This window comes from Gobio gobio, assembly GCF_949357685.1.
Source record: "Gobio gobio genome assembly, chromosome: 4".
In the NCBI taxonomy this organism is placed as follows: Eukaryota; Metazoa; Chordata; class Actinopteri; order Cypriniformes; family Gobionidae; genus Gobio; species Gobio gobio.
The window spans coordinates 59,986,515-60,002,973 of NC_137100.1; the positions used below are offsets into that span (position 1 = coordinate 59,986,515).

At 38.6% G+C, this 16,459-nt stretch overlaps 1 protein-coding gene across 4 annotated transcripts in view; it reads left to right on the forward strand.

The window, feature by feature from the left end:
* Positions 1–16,459, forward strand: part of gak (cyclin G associated kinase) — a 65,194-nt gene that overhangs the window by 45,593 nt on the left and 3,142 nt on the right. Inside the window, exons 18-27 of one of the 4 annotated variants that reach the window (XM_079815856.1) lie at positions 706–785; positions 931–1,124; positions 2,611–2,775; positions 4,443–4,868; positions 5,484–5,618; positions 7,517–7,657; positions 9,593–9,679; positions 9,777–10,037; positions 14,795–14,961; positions 15,062–15,238. In XM_079815856.1, the coding sequence (XP_079671982.1) occupies positions 706–785; positions 931–1,124; positions 2,611–2,775; positions 4,443–4,868; positions 5,484–5,618; positions 7,517–7,657; positions 9,593–9,679; positions 9,777–10,037; positions 14,795–14,961; positions 15,062–15,238 (1,833 nt within the window). The remainder of the gene's footprint in view (positions 1–705; positions 786–930; positions 1,125–2,610; positions 2,776–4,442; positions 4,869–5,483; positions 5,619–7,516; positions 7,658–9,592; positions 9,680–9,776; positions 10,038–14,794; positions 14,962–15,061; positions 15,239–16,459) is intronic. The other 3 variants (XM_079815858.1, XM_079815857.1, XM_079815859.1) reach the window with 3 other exon arrangements.

Here is a 16,459-nt window from a genome sequence, read left to right on the forward strand (position 1 = left end):
AAAATAAACTAAATAGTGAATTGGTCAATCATTCTGAAAAAAAATAGAGATTAAAATGTTTTGCCATATCGCCCAGCCCTATAAAAAATACAAAAGATGTAACCATTCTGCACCTTTAACAAATGGTACCTCATTTGTCATAATTCCACAAATTTTAAGGCACCATAATGAAAATACAAGGAACAAAATTAAGATGGAGTTTCTGTTTGCCGAAAATATGTGAGGGATAGATGGGCAGATAATTCATTTGTCATAAGGAGAACATATAGATGAATATATACTATTAATGAAACGATGCATAATACTGTTTATGGACAATAACAATTTTAGGACTTATTATTTTATATATATTATTATACAAAGATTTTGTATAGTTGATTAATATATAGTGTAATTGTATTTTGTTTTGTTTTGGGGGGGTTTTTTGCCCTGAATATAGCCTTTTCATATGATGCCGCATTAAATAAAACAGTAACATAAATAGTGTTTTAGACAATAAAAATATGAATGGGCTGGTAAATATTCTCATTTTTTCAGTCTATTCTTTTCCATTTTATTCTATAGCTTGCTTCCAACAGATCTTCACACCTGATGTTCCTGAAACCTGACCATTTCCACTCATAATTGAGGACAAGCTATGACTGTTCATATTTTGTTGCTTCTTAGTCATTTTCAGTCATTGCAGACATGTTGTGTTTTTTGTAGATGGCTTCCATGAAGGTGTTTCAGATTCAGTTCCATACAGGCTTTGTGCCCAGAAACGCCTCCACTGTCAAATTTGCAAAGTAAGTTTCAGATTACTCTTACGATGATCTCAGATCAGTTTCGCTTTCAGTTGTATATCAAAATGTGATGCTCTTTTAAAATGATGTGATGCTCTATATAAAATGATGATGTGGGGCTCTTTTAAAATGATGTATGTATTTACAGATATGATCTTGACGCATGTGACATCCAGGAGAAATACCCTGACCTCTTCCAGGTACATGTAAATGTCGAGGTGGAGCCTCAGGATCGCCCTAGCAACAAGACTACGCCCTGGGAAAACTTTGCCACAAAAGGACTCAATCCTAAGATCCTTTTCTCCAGTCGAGATGAACAGCAAGAGATCCTGACAAAATTTGGTGGGTTTTCTCTCTTTATTTGGTAGTTTTTTTTCCTGATTCTTCAGGGTTCTTATACAAGTCTTTATAAGATGTTATATAAAGTCCTTAGTAAGTCTTAAAATGTCTTAAATGGAAAAACAGGAATCAAGATACAGCCTATTGTGATTATATAACTTCAAAAGGCTATGATTTCATTAAAATGATTGTGAGCCAAATTATTGATCTGCTGTTGATGAATTATGGCAATGTTTACTTTATGGTGTTTATATTGTAATATGTTTCAGATGGTTGTAAGAGTGCATCATTTTTCGTCCTCGTCTATTTGAATGAGCAGCGGGATGTTGTAAAGCAGTGGTTCCCAACCACGTTCCTGGAGGACCCCCAACAGTGCACATTTTGGATGTGTCCTTTGTCTGACACACCCACATCAGGTCTTGGAGTAGCTACTAATGAGCTGATGACCTGAATCAGGTGTGTTTGATTGAGGAGACATGCAAAATGTGCACTGTTGGGGGTCCTCCAGGAACGTGGTTGGGAACCACTGTTGTAAAGCATAGACATTTCAAAATAAGAGTCCTGGTCTTATTTCAGGCTTGTTTATAATCAAAAGTACCGTATTAGGCATAATCTTTTTTTTGTCTGGCTATTATTGGTTACACAATAAATTAAGGGTGTGGGGATTATTACAAAACAATTACAAAATTTGAATTTAGAAGATAAATATTCAAAATATAGTCTCATTTCCACCAATACGGATCTATGATTTCTATTTCATCTGTCTGCAATTCAGCTTCTCATCAGATTTTCTGTCCAATCAAATGCTCTCTAGAATCTGAAGCATCCCGCCCCTTACATTATAAATAGATGCTGACGCGATGGCTGAAATCGGTCACTTGTTCACACATTTGCTATTTTCTACATGGGGAATGGCACATAGTGCACTATATAAGGGACAGACAGTGTAAATATGCTTTCCATTGGGGCAAATGAAGTCTGGTTTCACATTAGTGTCACGCAACCTACCGCAGCTCACAATCTGTTCCGGTCCAGAGACACGATAGCACAGAGCGGATCATATACGTTCGTCGGCACAGACCACAAAACATATCCGACCCATTTGAACTCTACCCAGAATGCTGTATTTTAAAGCAATATGGAGGAGATTAGGAGGATAAATGGTTAGACAGACTTTGCATTAGAAATAGCACTGATGAGTAAAAGAGACACCAGTTCCCATGCAGCAACATAAATTACACCCTTTTCAAATTGCACATCCTCAGCGTGATTATGATCACTGTTTTGCTGCAGTAACAGTTCTACGTGATCTGCACGATATATCCCACCCTGTCTTCCTGTTTCAGTGGAAATTACATCAACACACGTTTCAAGGAACTTCAGCGGGAACTCTCAGATACGCTGCATTCTTGTTTCTCGTCTACATTGTTACACATTTCCTATTAGTTTTCACTTCACATTTTTGTTCTTAATCTTTCTGGTTGATCAGGTAAACCAGAGCTTCCACGTCTGCCTGGTTCAACAGCCTGCTACGCCTCTGAACCTTCCCAGCCGGAGCACTCGCCTGAAGGGCCACAGACCGAACCAGATTCCCCTTCTCCTCAAAGCACTGACACCAACGCTAACAGCTTCTTCCAGATGCTTGACTGGGAAGGTATATAGCACATTTATAACAGTTTCAGTTAATACAAATACAAAATCCCTACACATTGTTAATTGCCTCTGCACATTAAAGGTGAAGTATGTAACTTTTTAAATGTTAAAACTAGGGCTGTCATGCTTCCTCAATTCAATTTGAGTGCTCGATTTAAAAAAAAAAAAAAAAATCCTCAATTGCAATCTGCTCGTGATTGTGATTTACTCGATTTACCCGTTTAAGCAAAATATTGTAAGTGGCGCAATCCATGGACAAGAATCAATGAACCGCATTATTAGACCGCTATCCATCTCTGCACATGTTTGGGCGCCATTTCACCAAATTTGTAACATAAATAATTTATAAATCTACGCCAACACAGGAGAATACATCGATATCTTTCTAAATATGCAAATTGTTATTGTGATTTCAAAATAAAAGTTTAAACCCTTGCTCTGAGTTTGCATGTTTTCATGTGAGCATGTTGCAGCATTTCTATTGTAAAGAAGTGGCCAAATATTAAAGATCAAGTGGACATTGGAATGACATGTTGTTTGGCCAATAATAAACAAGGATTTGATCATGCTGTAAAGTGTAACAACAATAATCACCAGGCCGGTGTCGCCCTCTAAAGGCATTTGTTATAAAATGTAATGTAAATAAGTTGATTATTTATATTATGTATTTGACATTTATTTTATCAGTGTTGTTCAATAAAACCATATGATTACTTGCTTTTTATTCTTAATTTGAAGCCATTATTATTGCCTCATTGTTATGTATTGCAAGGCATTTTAAAGGCTATATTGTTCACTTAGGTGTATTTTATTACCCCACTAAAAATATTATTTGAATACTCGATTAATAGTCAAAATGATCGACCGATTATTTGATAACCAAAAATAATCGTTTGTGACAGCCCTAGTTAAAAGTTCACAAACAATGAATAATGCTTATTTTATGCCCAGCGATTGTCATAATTCATCAATAGTAGATCATGAGCAGTGTTTACTTTGTGATTTTTATATTGTAATATGTTTTATATAGATGTAAGAGTGCATATTTTATCTCTCTCATCTTTTTGAATGAGCAGCTGGAAGTATTAAAGACATTTCCAAATAAGAGTCTATTTCGGGCTTGTTTATAAATAAAAGTCCCGTATCACGCAGAAGCATGGCTATCACCAGACCAAGCTCAATTTAAGATTGAACATTGGTCTGGGGAGTCTGCTCTGTATTTTCTAAACGAGCATAGTTCAAAAGACTCTGTACACAATTGGATAGTCCTTCAACCAATCAGACCACAAGAGGCGTGATCAACGGGCAATGACCCATCGCTTCTCTATCCGTCATAGTGTTAAACGCGCCAATAGTGCGCCAGGTGGATAAGCCAGTCTGTGATTGGTTCCCACTAAAGTGTAACAGAAGCAGTAGAAATTAATGTACAGGTTTCCAGACTGAGTTGCAGGGCGAAATCAAATCGCCGACAGATCAGGCTGGGTTTACCCAGTCTACGTCACGCCCTGAATTTTATAGCATTTAATACACAGAAAGTGATTTTAGACTATTTGTTTGCGGACCATCATCATCCTTTCGTGACATCTGCCAAACAAAGCTATTCCCTTTTTTTGCCTTTATTATGATTTATGCACTTATTATTTGTGCTGTATTATGGTGTATTTACAGATGGTAGTCGGCATTTTGATCGCTCTGACAGCCAATTGGATGACCAGGAGGATTTGAGTGGTGCCTCAGAGGAGGAGTCAGTGTCGTACTCCGCCCCCATTGATGGGACTCTGTCACGTGACACCAGTGAACCGCTCTTCGAGGCAGATTTCACAACCACACCACCTGACCCCCAGCCTGACACAGAGGACCTGCTCGGCCTGAACTCTGACCCCTGTCTTCTGGCCGAGACCTCTCAGCCGGGCGTTTCTGTAGTGACTGGTTTGAAAAGTTCTGCTAGTAACAGTGATTTACTGAACGATCTGTTCGCCCCTCCATCCAATTCTGCGCCTCCAGCGAACACAGAAGACCTGATCGGAGAAGGTACAGGAGAAGATCTGTTCTTCTCCAACACGTCCAGCCAACCGGCACCAACGGCTAATAAAGGTAGAAGAGATTTTGTACAAGAGTGTTTAAATATAGTGTTCAGTAGCAAAAGGTTGCAAAAATCTAAAGAAATTCATATTTTGGTTAAAGAAAATAAAGCCTGGTTTAGGAACTATTATTTTTGCATTATGACCATTTTTTGACGACTAAATCATTTGTACATTTTCATCATTTGTACATAATCTTTTATGCATTATGGTGATTTAAAAAAAAAAAAACATTATTTGTACTTTTTTTGGATGCCTACTAGGTGGAGAAATGGCACTAAATCAGCATTAAATTAATTTAAATGATTAAATTAAATTGAAGTAATGATGAAAATATTGCCATAGTATTACAAAAATTAGGGTGTTGTATTACACAAAAATAAATAAAAACATGAAAATAACAGATGCACTGAATAAAATTAAAATATTATTTTTCCCTTTGATGTTGGGGTACATATCACCTGGACATGTCCTTTGATATTTGCCCCCATATTATTTTTATTATTATTATTATTATTTAAATATTTGTAAAAAAAAAAAAATTCTAAATTACAATTTATTTAATTGGTGGTTGAGACCCCTGATATGATTGTAAAATATAAATGCATCATTCATTTGTTTTCTGTAGACTTCTTTGACCCCTTTGGTGTGGGGTCAGCATCTTCAGGGTCAGATCTGTTTGGTGACCTCCTGGGTTCAGACAGTGGAAGTAGTGGGTTCAAAGCTCCGCCTCCTGCATCCAACTCCAGCCTTTTTAACCTCAGTGAGTTCTGCTCTGATTTATATATCAAAGTATTGTATTACTAAATCATTGTCTTATTATTTTAAAAAAAGAACAAAAAATGTGGTTATTGAGATCAATGTTTGTTAAAGGGGATAGTTCAATGATGACATCATTTTTGGGTTTTGGGTGAACTATTCCTTTAAGATCAACTATTTATTTTTTTATTTGGATGCTTTTTATTACTATTTTAAAAAGGGCTGTCACTAACGATTTTGGTAATCGAGTAATCTGCCGATTATTTTGACGAGTTATCGGCTATTTTGTTGTGTTAATAAACATAGACCTAAGCAAAAAATTGCCTTTAAAATGACTTAATACATATATAATAACAATTTGTTTCAAATAAAGTATTATGTCCATTATGTATTATAACAATTGCCTGCAGAGAGCACCAACGGCTGTGTTGTTACACCAATGGCTGTGTTGTAAAGTTGCTAGAATAATAATCATACGCTGTTTGTTAATTGGCCAGAGGAGAACTGGCACCCCGACTGAGCCTGGTTTCTCCCAAGGTTTATTTTTCTCCATTAGGTCACCTGATGGGGTTTTGGTTTCCGTGCCACTGTCACCTCTGGCTTGGCTTGCTCAGTCGGGGACACTAAACTTTTCAACTAAATGTCCAAATAAATCTAATTATTAAACTAAATTAACCATATAAACTAAAGTACTGCTCTAATTACTGTTCTAAAGCCCACACTGTCACTGTATGATAATTGAAATGAGCTGATGACATCACCGCTTTCTCCAGAATGGCTATACGGCTGAATAAAATTCTGTTGCATTATTTTCCTGTTTAACATTGTGAAGCTGCTTTGATACAATCTGCATTGTTAAAAGCGCTATATAAATAAAGTGGACTTTACTTGATTTGACACTTGACAATAACAGTTGATCAAATCCTGTGCTGCATCCCAATTCGCCTACTTATACTACGATCTAAAAGTTTGTACTCTTTTTGTGAAGAAAAATAAATGCAGAGACTCTCCTCATGTGTTTAACTTTTTAAATGCATCATTATATTTAAACTGCAATGTCTAAAGGTATCTGTACAAAAGTTCACAATGCTGCTGCAGGAAAATATAATGTGGATAACATTGAATAAATATATTTTCGTCAGGTTAAATACTCATAATTGATCATTCAAGCCCCTTTATCTAATCCTCTCTACTTAACCGTCGGACTCGCACATCTGTCATGTTTGTCGTTTTTTAACACTTTTTATCCGAGTTTGTAGTTCTAATCGAATCCTCATCCACCTCGCATTGGGTTGTGGGCAATATCAGCCGTTAGAGTGTGCGTCGATCTGCACTTCGGATTCTGACCGGAAATAATAGACCATCCGGGTATCTTTTGGAATACTCTTTTCAACATGCTACGATTTGGGACATACTAATTCTATTTTCGAATACTATTTAGGACGGATAGTATGCGAATTGGGACACAGCACTGGTTTAATATTGATCAAACGATATTTAATTCAATGATAACTTAATCTTTAATATTTGGCAACTTCTTTCAAATAGAAATGCTACAGCCACTGTAATTTCTTGAATAAGAACATGTGGAGATCAAAACATGCAAACTCAGAGCGTTTAGACTTTTATTTTGAAATCACAATGAACAGTTTGCATTCTCATCCGTGGAATGCGCCCCTTCTGGTATTTTGCCAGTTACTCGACACGGGTAAATTGCAATCGAGGATTTTTTTAAATCGAGTACACACATTTAATCGAGGAATTGTGACAGCCCTAATTTTAAATAAAAATAAACATTAGTTTAAGTTCTGTGTTGTTTTCAAAGTAAATGTTGGGGTGTCTGAAAGTGTTTTTCATACAATATTTCATATAAAAATTAATATTTATAAAATATTTTGCCAGATAAGTTAGCAAGTGAGACTCCGAAGATGACATCATCAGCGAGTCAGCCTGATCTGTTAGGTGGGTGGGACAACTGGACCACAGGTGGAACCAGCACGACTATTAACATGACCACCGCTGCCAGCAAACCTACTATGAGTGGTAGTCAAACATTCATTCCTTCATTCAGATAACCAGACCTTAAAAGCAGTTACTTGGTTAAGTTGGTAACACTTTACAACAACGTCCAATTTGTTAACTTTAGTTATGCATAAACTAACAATATTATCAGCATGAAAAGGAAGTTGCAATAGTTTTTTTTCCTTCCCTATAGACGTATATTCGAGTGAAACGAAAAAATGTAGGGACTTTTTTTTTGTCGATGGAGAATTGATTGGATGGTTGTGGTTTGCTATTGGTGGATCTCATGTGAGTGACAGGTTGTCCCGCCCTCACACCAGTAAACACGGCATCAGAGAAGAGAAGAGATGTTCATTATTTTGATTAAAGTTTACGAGGGCACGTGAATTCAAAAAAGAAATATGCTGTCAGATAAATCATTTATAGTAAACACTGTATTCCATGAAAAAAATATCAATTGTCCAATTTCATTTCATGGAGACTTTTACTAACAATGAGAAATATACACTATATTGCCAAAGGTTTTGGGACGCCTGCCTTTACATGCACATGAACTTTACAGCTTCAACTCTTCTGGGAAGGCTTTCCACAAGGTTTATGAGTGTGTTTATGAGAATTTTGACCATTCTTCTAGAAGCGCATTTCTGAGGTCAGACACAGAGCGGTGGCCTTCTCGTCCAACATCAAACTCATCCCAAAGGTGTTCTATCGGGTTGAGGTCAGGAGTCTGTGCAGGCCAGTTCCTCCACACCAAACTCGCTCATCCATGTCTTTATGGACCTTGCTTTGTGCACTGGTGCGCAGTCATGGTGGAACAGGAAGGGGCCATCCCCAAACTGTTCCCACAAAGTTGGGAGCATGAAATTGTCCAAAATGTCTTGGTATGCTGAAGCTTTAGAGTTCCTTTCACTGGAACTAAGGGGCCAAGCCCAACCCCTGAAAAACAACCCCACACCATAATCCCCCCTCACACCAAACTTTACACTCGGCACAATGCAGTCAGGCAAGTACCGTTCTCCTGGCAACCGCCAAACCCAGACTCCTCCATCGGATTACCAGACAGAGAAGCGTGATTCGTCACTCCAGAGAACACGTCTCCGCTGCTCTAGTGGCGGAGTGCTTTACACCACTGCATCCAAAACTGCATTGCACTTGGTGATGTAAGGCTTGGATGAGCTGCCTGGCTGTAGAAACCCATTCCACGAAGCTCTACATACTGTTCTTGAGCTAATCTGAAGGCCACACAAAGTTTGGAGGTCTGTAGGTATTGATTCTGCAGAAAGTTCTCGACTTCTGCGCATTGAGTTGCTGTTGTTCCCTTGTTGTTGCTTCCACTTTGTTATAATACCACTAACAGTTGACCGTGGAATATTTAGTAGTGAGGAAATGTCACAAATGGACTTATTGCACCGGTGGCAACCTATCACAGTAGCACGCTTGAGTTCACTGAGCTCCTGAGAGCGACTCATTCTTTCACTAATGTTTGTAGAAGCGTCTGCATGCCTAGGTGTTTGATTTTATACACCTTCGGCCATGGAAGTGATTGGAACACCTGATTTCAATGATTTGGAGGGGTGACCCAATACTTTTGGCAATATAGTGCATTTTACAGCATTTATTTTTAAGCTTTGTTTCTTGTTCATGTTGGTATTGGTAACAGATATAACTTTTGATCTTTAAAATGTATTTGTCAATATTGAGATTAACATTACCATTAATAAATGCTAGATAATAGAAGTATTGTTAGTTCACATTAACTAATGTATTTAAATAATTTTAACAAATTAAACATTACTGTAAAGTGTTACCATTAAATCTAACAATTACCCTGTTAATGCAACCAAGCACTTCCTATGTTTACCAGCCAATCAGCTAATAAGATTAGTTGTTAGACTACTCATACACCAGTCATGGCAGCCCATAAGTTTATTTTTGAACTCATCTTTCTTTGTGCAGCCTCAGGACTCTCATCTTTCTCCAAGGCCAAATCTCAGAGCTTTGACCCTTTTGCAGACCTGGGCAACCTGGGCTCTACACTACCTGGTATGTTTTACTGTGTAAAATGTCTGTGTTGACCCTTTATCAGACTACTTTGTCATATGTCACTCACATTATATAACTAACACCGATTTGTGTTTAGGCTCGTCCAGTGCTGGTTTCTCTGGTTCAGGTTATAAAGCGGCACCCTCTGCTGGTGGCCCAAAGAACTCAGGTCAGCAGTGGCAGAAGACTCCTCGGCCCTCATCTGGCCCGAACAAACCCTGGATGCCTCTTAACTCAGCGTCCAGGCAGCAAGCCCAGCCCTCCAAACCTGTTACCCAACCGGCTAAACCAAACTACGCCCCCAGCTTCAGTGTGATCGGTGGACGAGAAGAGAGGGGGATTCGTGGACCAACCTTTGGTAAGGCTTCTAAACAAATGCATGAAAGTTGCAAACACATATTTGAAATTATGCCATTGCTATAATTGTTTGAGCAAAAAACAAGATATTTAATATTGTGTAATATAGCTATTTGTGCATGTTTCTGTAAAGTTCATGGCAAAAGAAGTGAATCCCTCCATCAGAAAACACTTGCCTGAAACGCCTCGTTTGTAGTCCTGACATTATTTCCATGACTTAATGGGTTAGTTCACCCAAAAATGAAAAATAGCCCATGATTTAATCCCAGGTGTATATGAGATTCTTCTTTCAGACGAATACAATCAGAGTTATGTTACAAAAAAGTCCTGGCTCTTCCAAGCATTATAATGACAGTGAATGGCAGCCCAAAGTTTGAAGCCCAAAAAAGTGCATCCAACCATTATAAAAGTAATCCACAGGGCCTTCTGAAGTGAAGCAATGCATTTGTGTAAGAAAAATATCCATATTTAAAGTCCCTGTAAAGTCAAAATTAAATATGTGTTCTGAGTTTGTCACACCACAGACAAATGTGTTATTAACCACCCAGGCATATTTGAATCATAAAAAAATCTGGCAAGTAAATAAAATAGCTTATCAAAATCTTGAAAAAATGAGCAGCATTCTCTGCTCTCAAGCGCTGAGGGGCGTGTCCGCTGTCAGAGCCAAAACCACGCCCACTCGCGGGAAAGCTGCCATGAGCACACAAGACAACACTCACGGAGTTTACAACGGCACCAGATGTTGGCGGGACGGGAGGATGAAGGCCCAGGCGGGAGATAGTCGGTTCGGCCCCATTCTGCAGCGGATTATCAGTGAATTCCAGTTGTCTCCGATGAAAGTGTGTAGAACTATCTGGTGTAAAGTCACTGCAGAGTAGGGTTGGGAATCGTGAGAAATTTTCCGGTTCCGGTTCCGGTTCCGGTTCCGCCTAACGATTCCGGTTCCGATTCCGGTTCCATTAAAATTATTAAACAAATAGTGGTAAAGGAAAAAGGCACAATACGCAACTCAAACAATCCATTTTGTGTTTATTACTTGCTCTAAAATTTATTTACAGGTTGGCAATGTCAAAAAAGTCCTGTACTGTACATATATTACAGTATTAATTAAGCCATTCTTGCAACACATTGTTTTTCAAATGAACACCTCTGAAATTGTCTTATTACATTTTATCTCTCTGTCTCTGAATAAAACCAAGTTATAAATTATATTTATTAGTTATATTTATTAATTAGTTGTATATTAATTTAATAGTAATTCAGTTATTCAGTGAACTTGTAAATAATAAATTGCAATTCAGCATTACAAAGGTAATTGTGCCTAAACGCTTACTTAAACCATGGTGACTCAACGGTTGACAAATATATATATATATATATATAGGCCTTTCACTATAAATCTGGTATAAGCCCTGAGGCACTCTCTGCTCAGTCTGCTGTAGCAAATGTTTTGTCAAATTGCTAGTGCAGCCTCCTTTGCATGTTATGAACTTTTCACGTGTTACATTTTGCTTCATTATCATCCATTCTTTGGAAATGAATCCATACTTGTGACTTTCTCTTCGCCATGCTGGTGGTCAACGAGAAAATATCTGACGCAAAACCTTAAATGTGTAGCGCGAGGGCTTTCAGGCTGAACTGCGTTGCACTCCTGGAAGCGGCAGGCAACGTAATTAATATTCATGATGAGGTGAGCCGGGGTTGCCAGGTTTTTACAACAAAACCCGCACAATTGCACAATCGCTTCAACCCGCGGACATGAAACACAGCCCGCGGCAACAGTGGAAAACGGGAAAGCGGGAAAACCACGGACTTGGCAACACTGGCTGTCACTCGGATACGCTTCCAGCGCTTCGCACACACATTGCACCAGAACCGTTTTCGGAACCGAAACTTAGGAATTTCGCGCGGTTCTGGTATTTTTCAAAAATCAGTTTCGGTTCTGCATAAGAACCGGTTCTCGGTTCCCAACCCTACTGCAGAGGCAGGTGTTGGTGGTGATCCTGAGCTCTCAATCAAGGGAGCTGTACACAAAATAAATCCACCTCTTCTTGATCATCGTTTTTGTTTTTTAAGCTGTTTTGTAAGTTGTAGGCTATAGTAACTAACAGTACTGACAGTAACTCACGATCGAGCGGGCGAACTGATGCGAATGTGCTCTAGTTATGTTCGTGTTAGGGGAGGGGCCAGGCTCAGTGGCTCCAGTGCGTCATCGAGCCACCGCTTTAGCCCCGCCTAAAAAATCCTGAACACAGCAATGGTGAAAAACTGAAAAACGGCCTAACTCCACAATTCAGTACTAGACAGCTCACAGTCATTGTAATGTGTTTCAGCAATACATTTCTAACATTTATAATGTGTTTAGAAACAAATCTCAGAATTGCCTTTACAGGGACTTAAACAAGTAAAATATCTAGCTTCCGCCAGATTGCCTTCTGTGTTCAACTTATGAAAAAAGCGCAACTGAGGCAACGTAGGACGTAGCTCAAGCATTTTGAACTGCGAGAGGCGTTACACTTTCTTCCTAAGTTGAATACAGAAGGCGGTCTGGCACATCGATTCGCTTCAGAAGGCCTTTATTACCGTAAAACTTCAAATAATAGCCGAGTCCCAAATAGACGCCTGTCTCTTTTAAACACCTGGTGTGACGACAGGTTTGGGTAAATAAAGGCCGGTCTCAAATAGACGCCGGGTCTGTTTTTTAGTATCGGGCTGTATTTGATCTTCTCAAACCCGTCAGATCGTCTGTTCAATGTTTTGATTAGATTTCACGTGACAGACGGAACCGTTCATGAACGACTCATCACTATGGCAACATAACAAAGAGGTTAACGAACTTTCAGTCTTCAGTTTTTCTTAATTCTCTCAATACCACCATGGAGAAAAGTATAATTTGACATTTAAGCTGACAGTTGTCAAATTTCAAGCGTGGGTAAAGATGTTGGGAGATGGTGGTCCAGTGGGTTAAACCATGTCCTGTGTTGACACACAGAAGGTTGCTGGTTCGATCCCAGCGGTCACCACCAGTGTGTCCTTGAGCAAGGCACTTTACTCCATGTTGCTCCAGGGGGATTGTCCCTGTAAGAAGGACACTGTAAGTCGCTTTGGATAAAAGCGTCTGCCAAATGCATAAATGTAAATGTAAATGTAAATGGGTAAAGCTGGATACGGAGCGGCGGTGTGCGAGGGAGAAGGAGGAGATATATTTCATTAACTTCGGGATGTTATCCTTAGGTATGTGGCCTGACAGTAGCTTCTGATGGAAGCGAGGATCACCTTATCCATTGTTTCAAAGAGGGAGAGCCGTGCGCATCTGGGCGGAGCTGTTAGTGCGAGCAAGGCAGGCAGAGTTAGCGGAGGCTGGAGAGGGAGACGAGGAGGAGGAATTCGCCCATGAACTTGTAATTGAGAATCGCGGGGATGATGATAGTGATGAATAGAGTAATTTTCTATCACATGATTGCAGTTGTTTTACAGGGTAGCCTTCATTCTTTCTTGTTGATGTGTTTCGGGCAACAAGTTCATACGCTCAATGGATTTTAGCGGTAACTTATATTGTTCTACCCATTGCTGTCACATCGTTTCGTTTTTTGTGCTGCCAATAATCTAAGACATTTCTTACATTAAATGATTTGTTAAAAACATTCGAATTAATTATAAATAAAACGTAATATAATGTGGTAACCTCCTACCGTCACGCTTGAACATATCCACACTAAATTAAAGGCCTGTCTCTTATAGACGCCTGTTTCAAATACAAGCCGGTGCAGTTCGGTGATTTGGGTAAATAGAAGCCCGGGCTTTTATTTGAAGTTTTACGGTAACCCCCTGGAGCCGTATGGATTAATTTTGGATGGATGGATACACTTTTTTTGGGCTGCCATTACAAAGCTTGGAAGAGCCAGGACATTTAACATTTAATATAACTCTGATTGTAATTGTCTGAAAGAAGAAAGTCATATACACACCTAGGATGGCTCGAGGGTGGGTAAATTATGGGCTAATTTCATGTTTTCAGATTTTTGCCATAATCGAGCAGCCCGACTGAGAGGGCAAAACAAGAATATTATGAACTTCCAATACTTGTCATAGTTTGTACTGCTTGCATCTGCTCATGAAGCCTTGGGAGCTGAAACTTGATTATGGTAAGGGGCGTTTCATTTCCGACCCACATGCTCGAAGCGGTTGACCAATCAGAGCAGACTGGAAAGCGGGCTTTAAAAAGACTGTAACTAAAAAAAACAGACGCTGTGCCCCAAATTGAATACTTCCTAGTATGCGAAAAACAGTATGTTAAAAGAGTAGCATGTCCGAATACATAGTATTTGAAAAACAGTAGGTGAAAAGTGCCCGGATTCTGAAGTGTGCATAAGATGGATACTTTACTATCCCGTCAGTGCCACGGGAGAGGATTTATGAATGGTCGCAAAGTAAATTAAAATTCAAATGTAGTACCTACTCGGATTACTCAGTACACGATTTTGGATGCAGCGAGAGCGTTTCATGCAGGGAGTGAATAGTAATATATTTTTTAACTGTTTTGAACTTCTAATCATGTGAATGTATTCTAGCAGACCCCAAAAATAAAATGATGAACTTGTAAATGACTTTAATGACAATATATTTCTTATCAAGATTGAGTCAGCCTCTAATGGTGACTGAGTGCAATAATTGTCATGGGCGATTTGGTGCATTTATGATGTATTAATACTTTTCATGCATTTGTTGTGGTTGTTATTGTGTGCATTTGTTGTACAGAGTGTTTCTGTCCTTTAGGTTCAAAGCCCAAAGTGAAAGAAGACGACTTTGAGGATCTTCTGTCCACACAAGGTTTTGGCTCCAAATCTGACAGGAAGACGCCCAGAACCATTGCTGAGATGAGGAAGCAGGAGCTGGCTAAAGGCATGGACCCTCTCAAACTTCAGGTATAGATGACCGTTTTTGGCTCATTTTCTCAAGAATATATTTACTGTTGGATGTGTTTTGGGCTTGATGATGATGATGATTCTGATGTTTGCATGTTAGATCTTAGATTGGATCGAGGGGAAGGAGCGGAACATCAGGGCGCTGCTCTCCACGCTGCACACGGTCCTGTGGGAGGGAGAAACCCGCTGGAAGCCCATCAACATGGCAGATCTAGTCACACCTGACCAGGTGAAGAGGGTCTACAGGAAGGCTGTGCTTGTCGTGCACCCAGACAAGGTATGGGATATTTACATGACAGCAATGTTCAGAAGGAAAAGAACGCATTATAGATTTTCATAAAAATGTGTAAACTTGGCCTCTGACATCTTTTTAATCAATAATACCAGTCTATTCAAATCAAGTCACCTTTATTTCTTTATTACTTCTTTAGTTATTTATATATTACGGTAGAGATTGTTTCAAAGCAGCTTTACAGTGATAAACAGGAAACTAATGATTCAATTATGCAAACAGAATTCAATTCTTCTGTAAAGCAGCTCTAAAAAGACAATACTACACAGTCATTATTCAGATGAAATCAGTTCAGTGTTGATTCAGTTTAATAACAAAAAATTTACTTATTTTAATAATAAATCAATTGTGGAATGAGTTCAGTTCATCTATAAAGCAGCTCTGGAAAACACAGTGACGTCATCGTCCAGCTCAGTTCAGTTCTCATTCAATATTGCATTATTACATTGCATGAACATTAATTGTCATCAACTAAGCAAGCCAGAGGTGACAGTGGAAATCCGATTCACGGTTCATTTAATCTTTTATTGTATGTGTGGATGCATTTTAATTATTTTAATTATGTATCCGTATTGTCTTAATGTATATTTAATATTGTTTGTTTATTATCTATTGTTAAATTAATCGGTTTTCCTTTCGTATTTTTAAAATAATAATAAACATATTGCTTGTTTATTTAAAGTAATATGTGGATACAAATATTTTTTGACAGTAATGAAAATCATTTTATTAATATTAGTTAATATTTGTATTTCAATTTATGGTCAAGACAATAATAAAGCAATATGTTAAAGGGTTAGTTCACCCAAAAATGAAAATTATGTCATTAATTACTCACCCTTATGTCGTTCGACACCCGTAAGACCTCCGTTCATATTCGGAACACAAATGAAGATATTTTAGTTGAAAGCTGATGGCTGAGAAAGGCTTCAGATAGGCCTCCATTGGCATTCAGTAAATTTACACTCCCAAGACCCATAAAAGGCACTTAAAACATCGTTACAAAGTCCATCTCACCACAGTGACTCTACAATAATCTTACGATGCAACGACAATAGTTTTTGTGCGCAAAAAAAATCAAAATAACACCTTTATCCAGCTTATTGCCTTCCGTGTGTGCCTCCACGACGCATGCGCGAGAATATGACGTAGCGCCAGTGTTCGGGAATCCATGAAATGCACACTTAAGCCCCATTTTGAGAACTA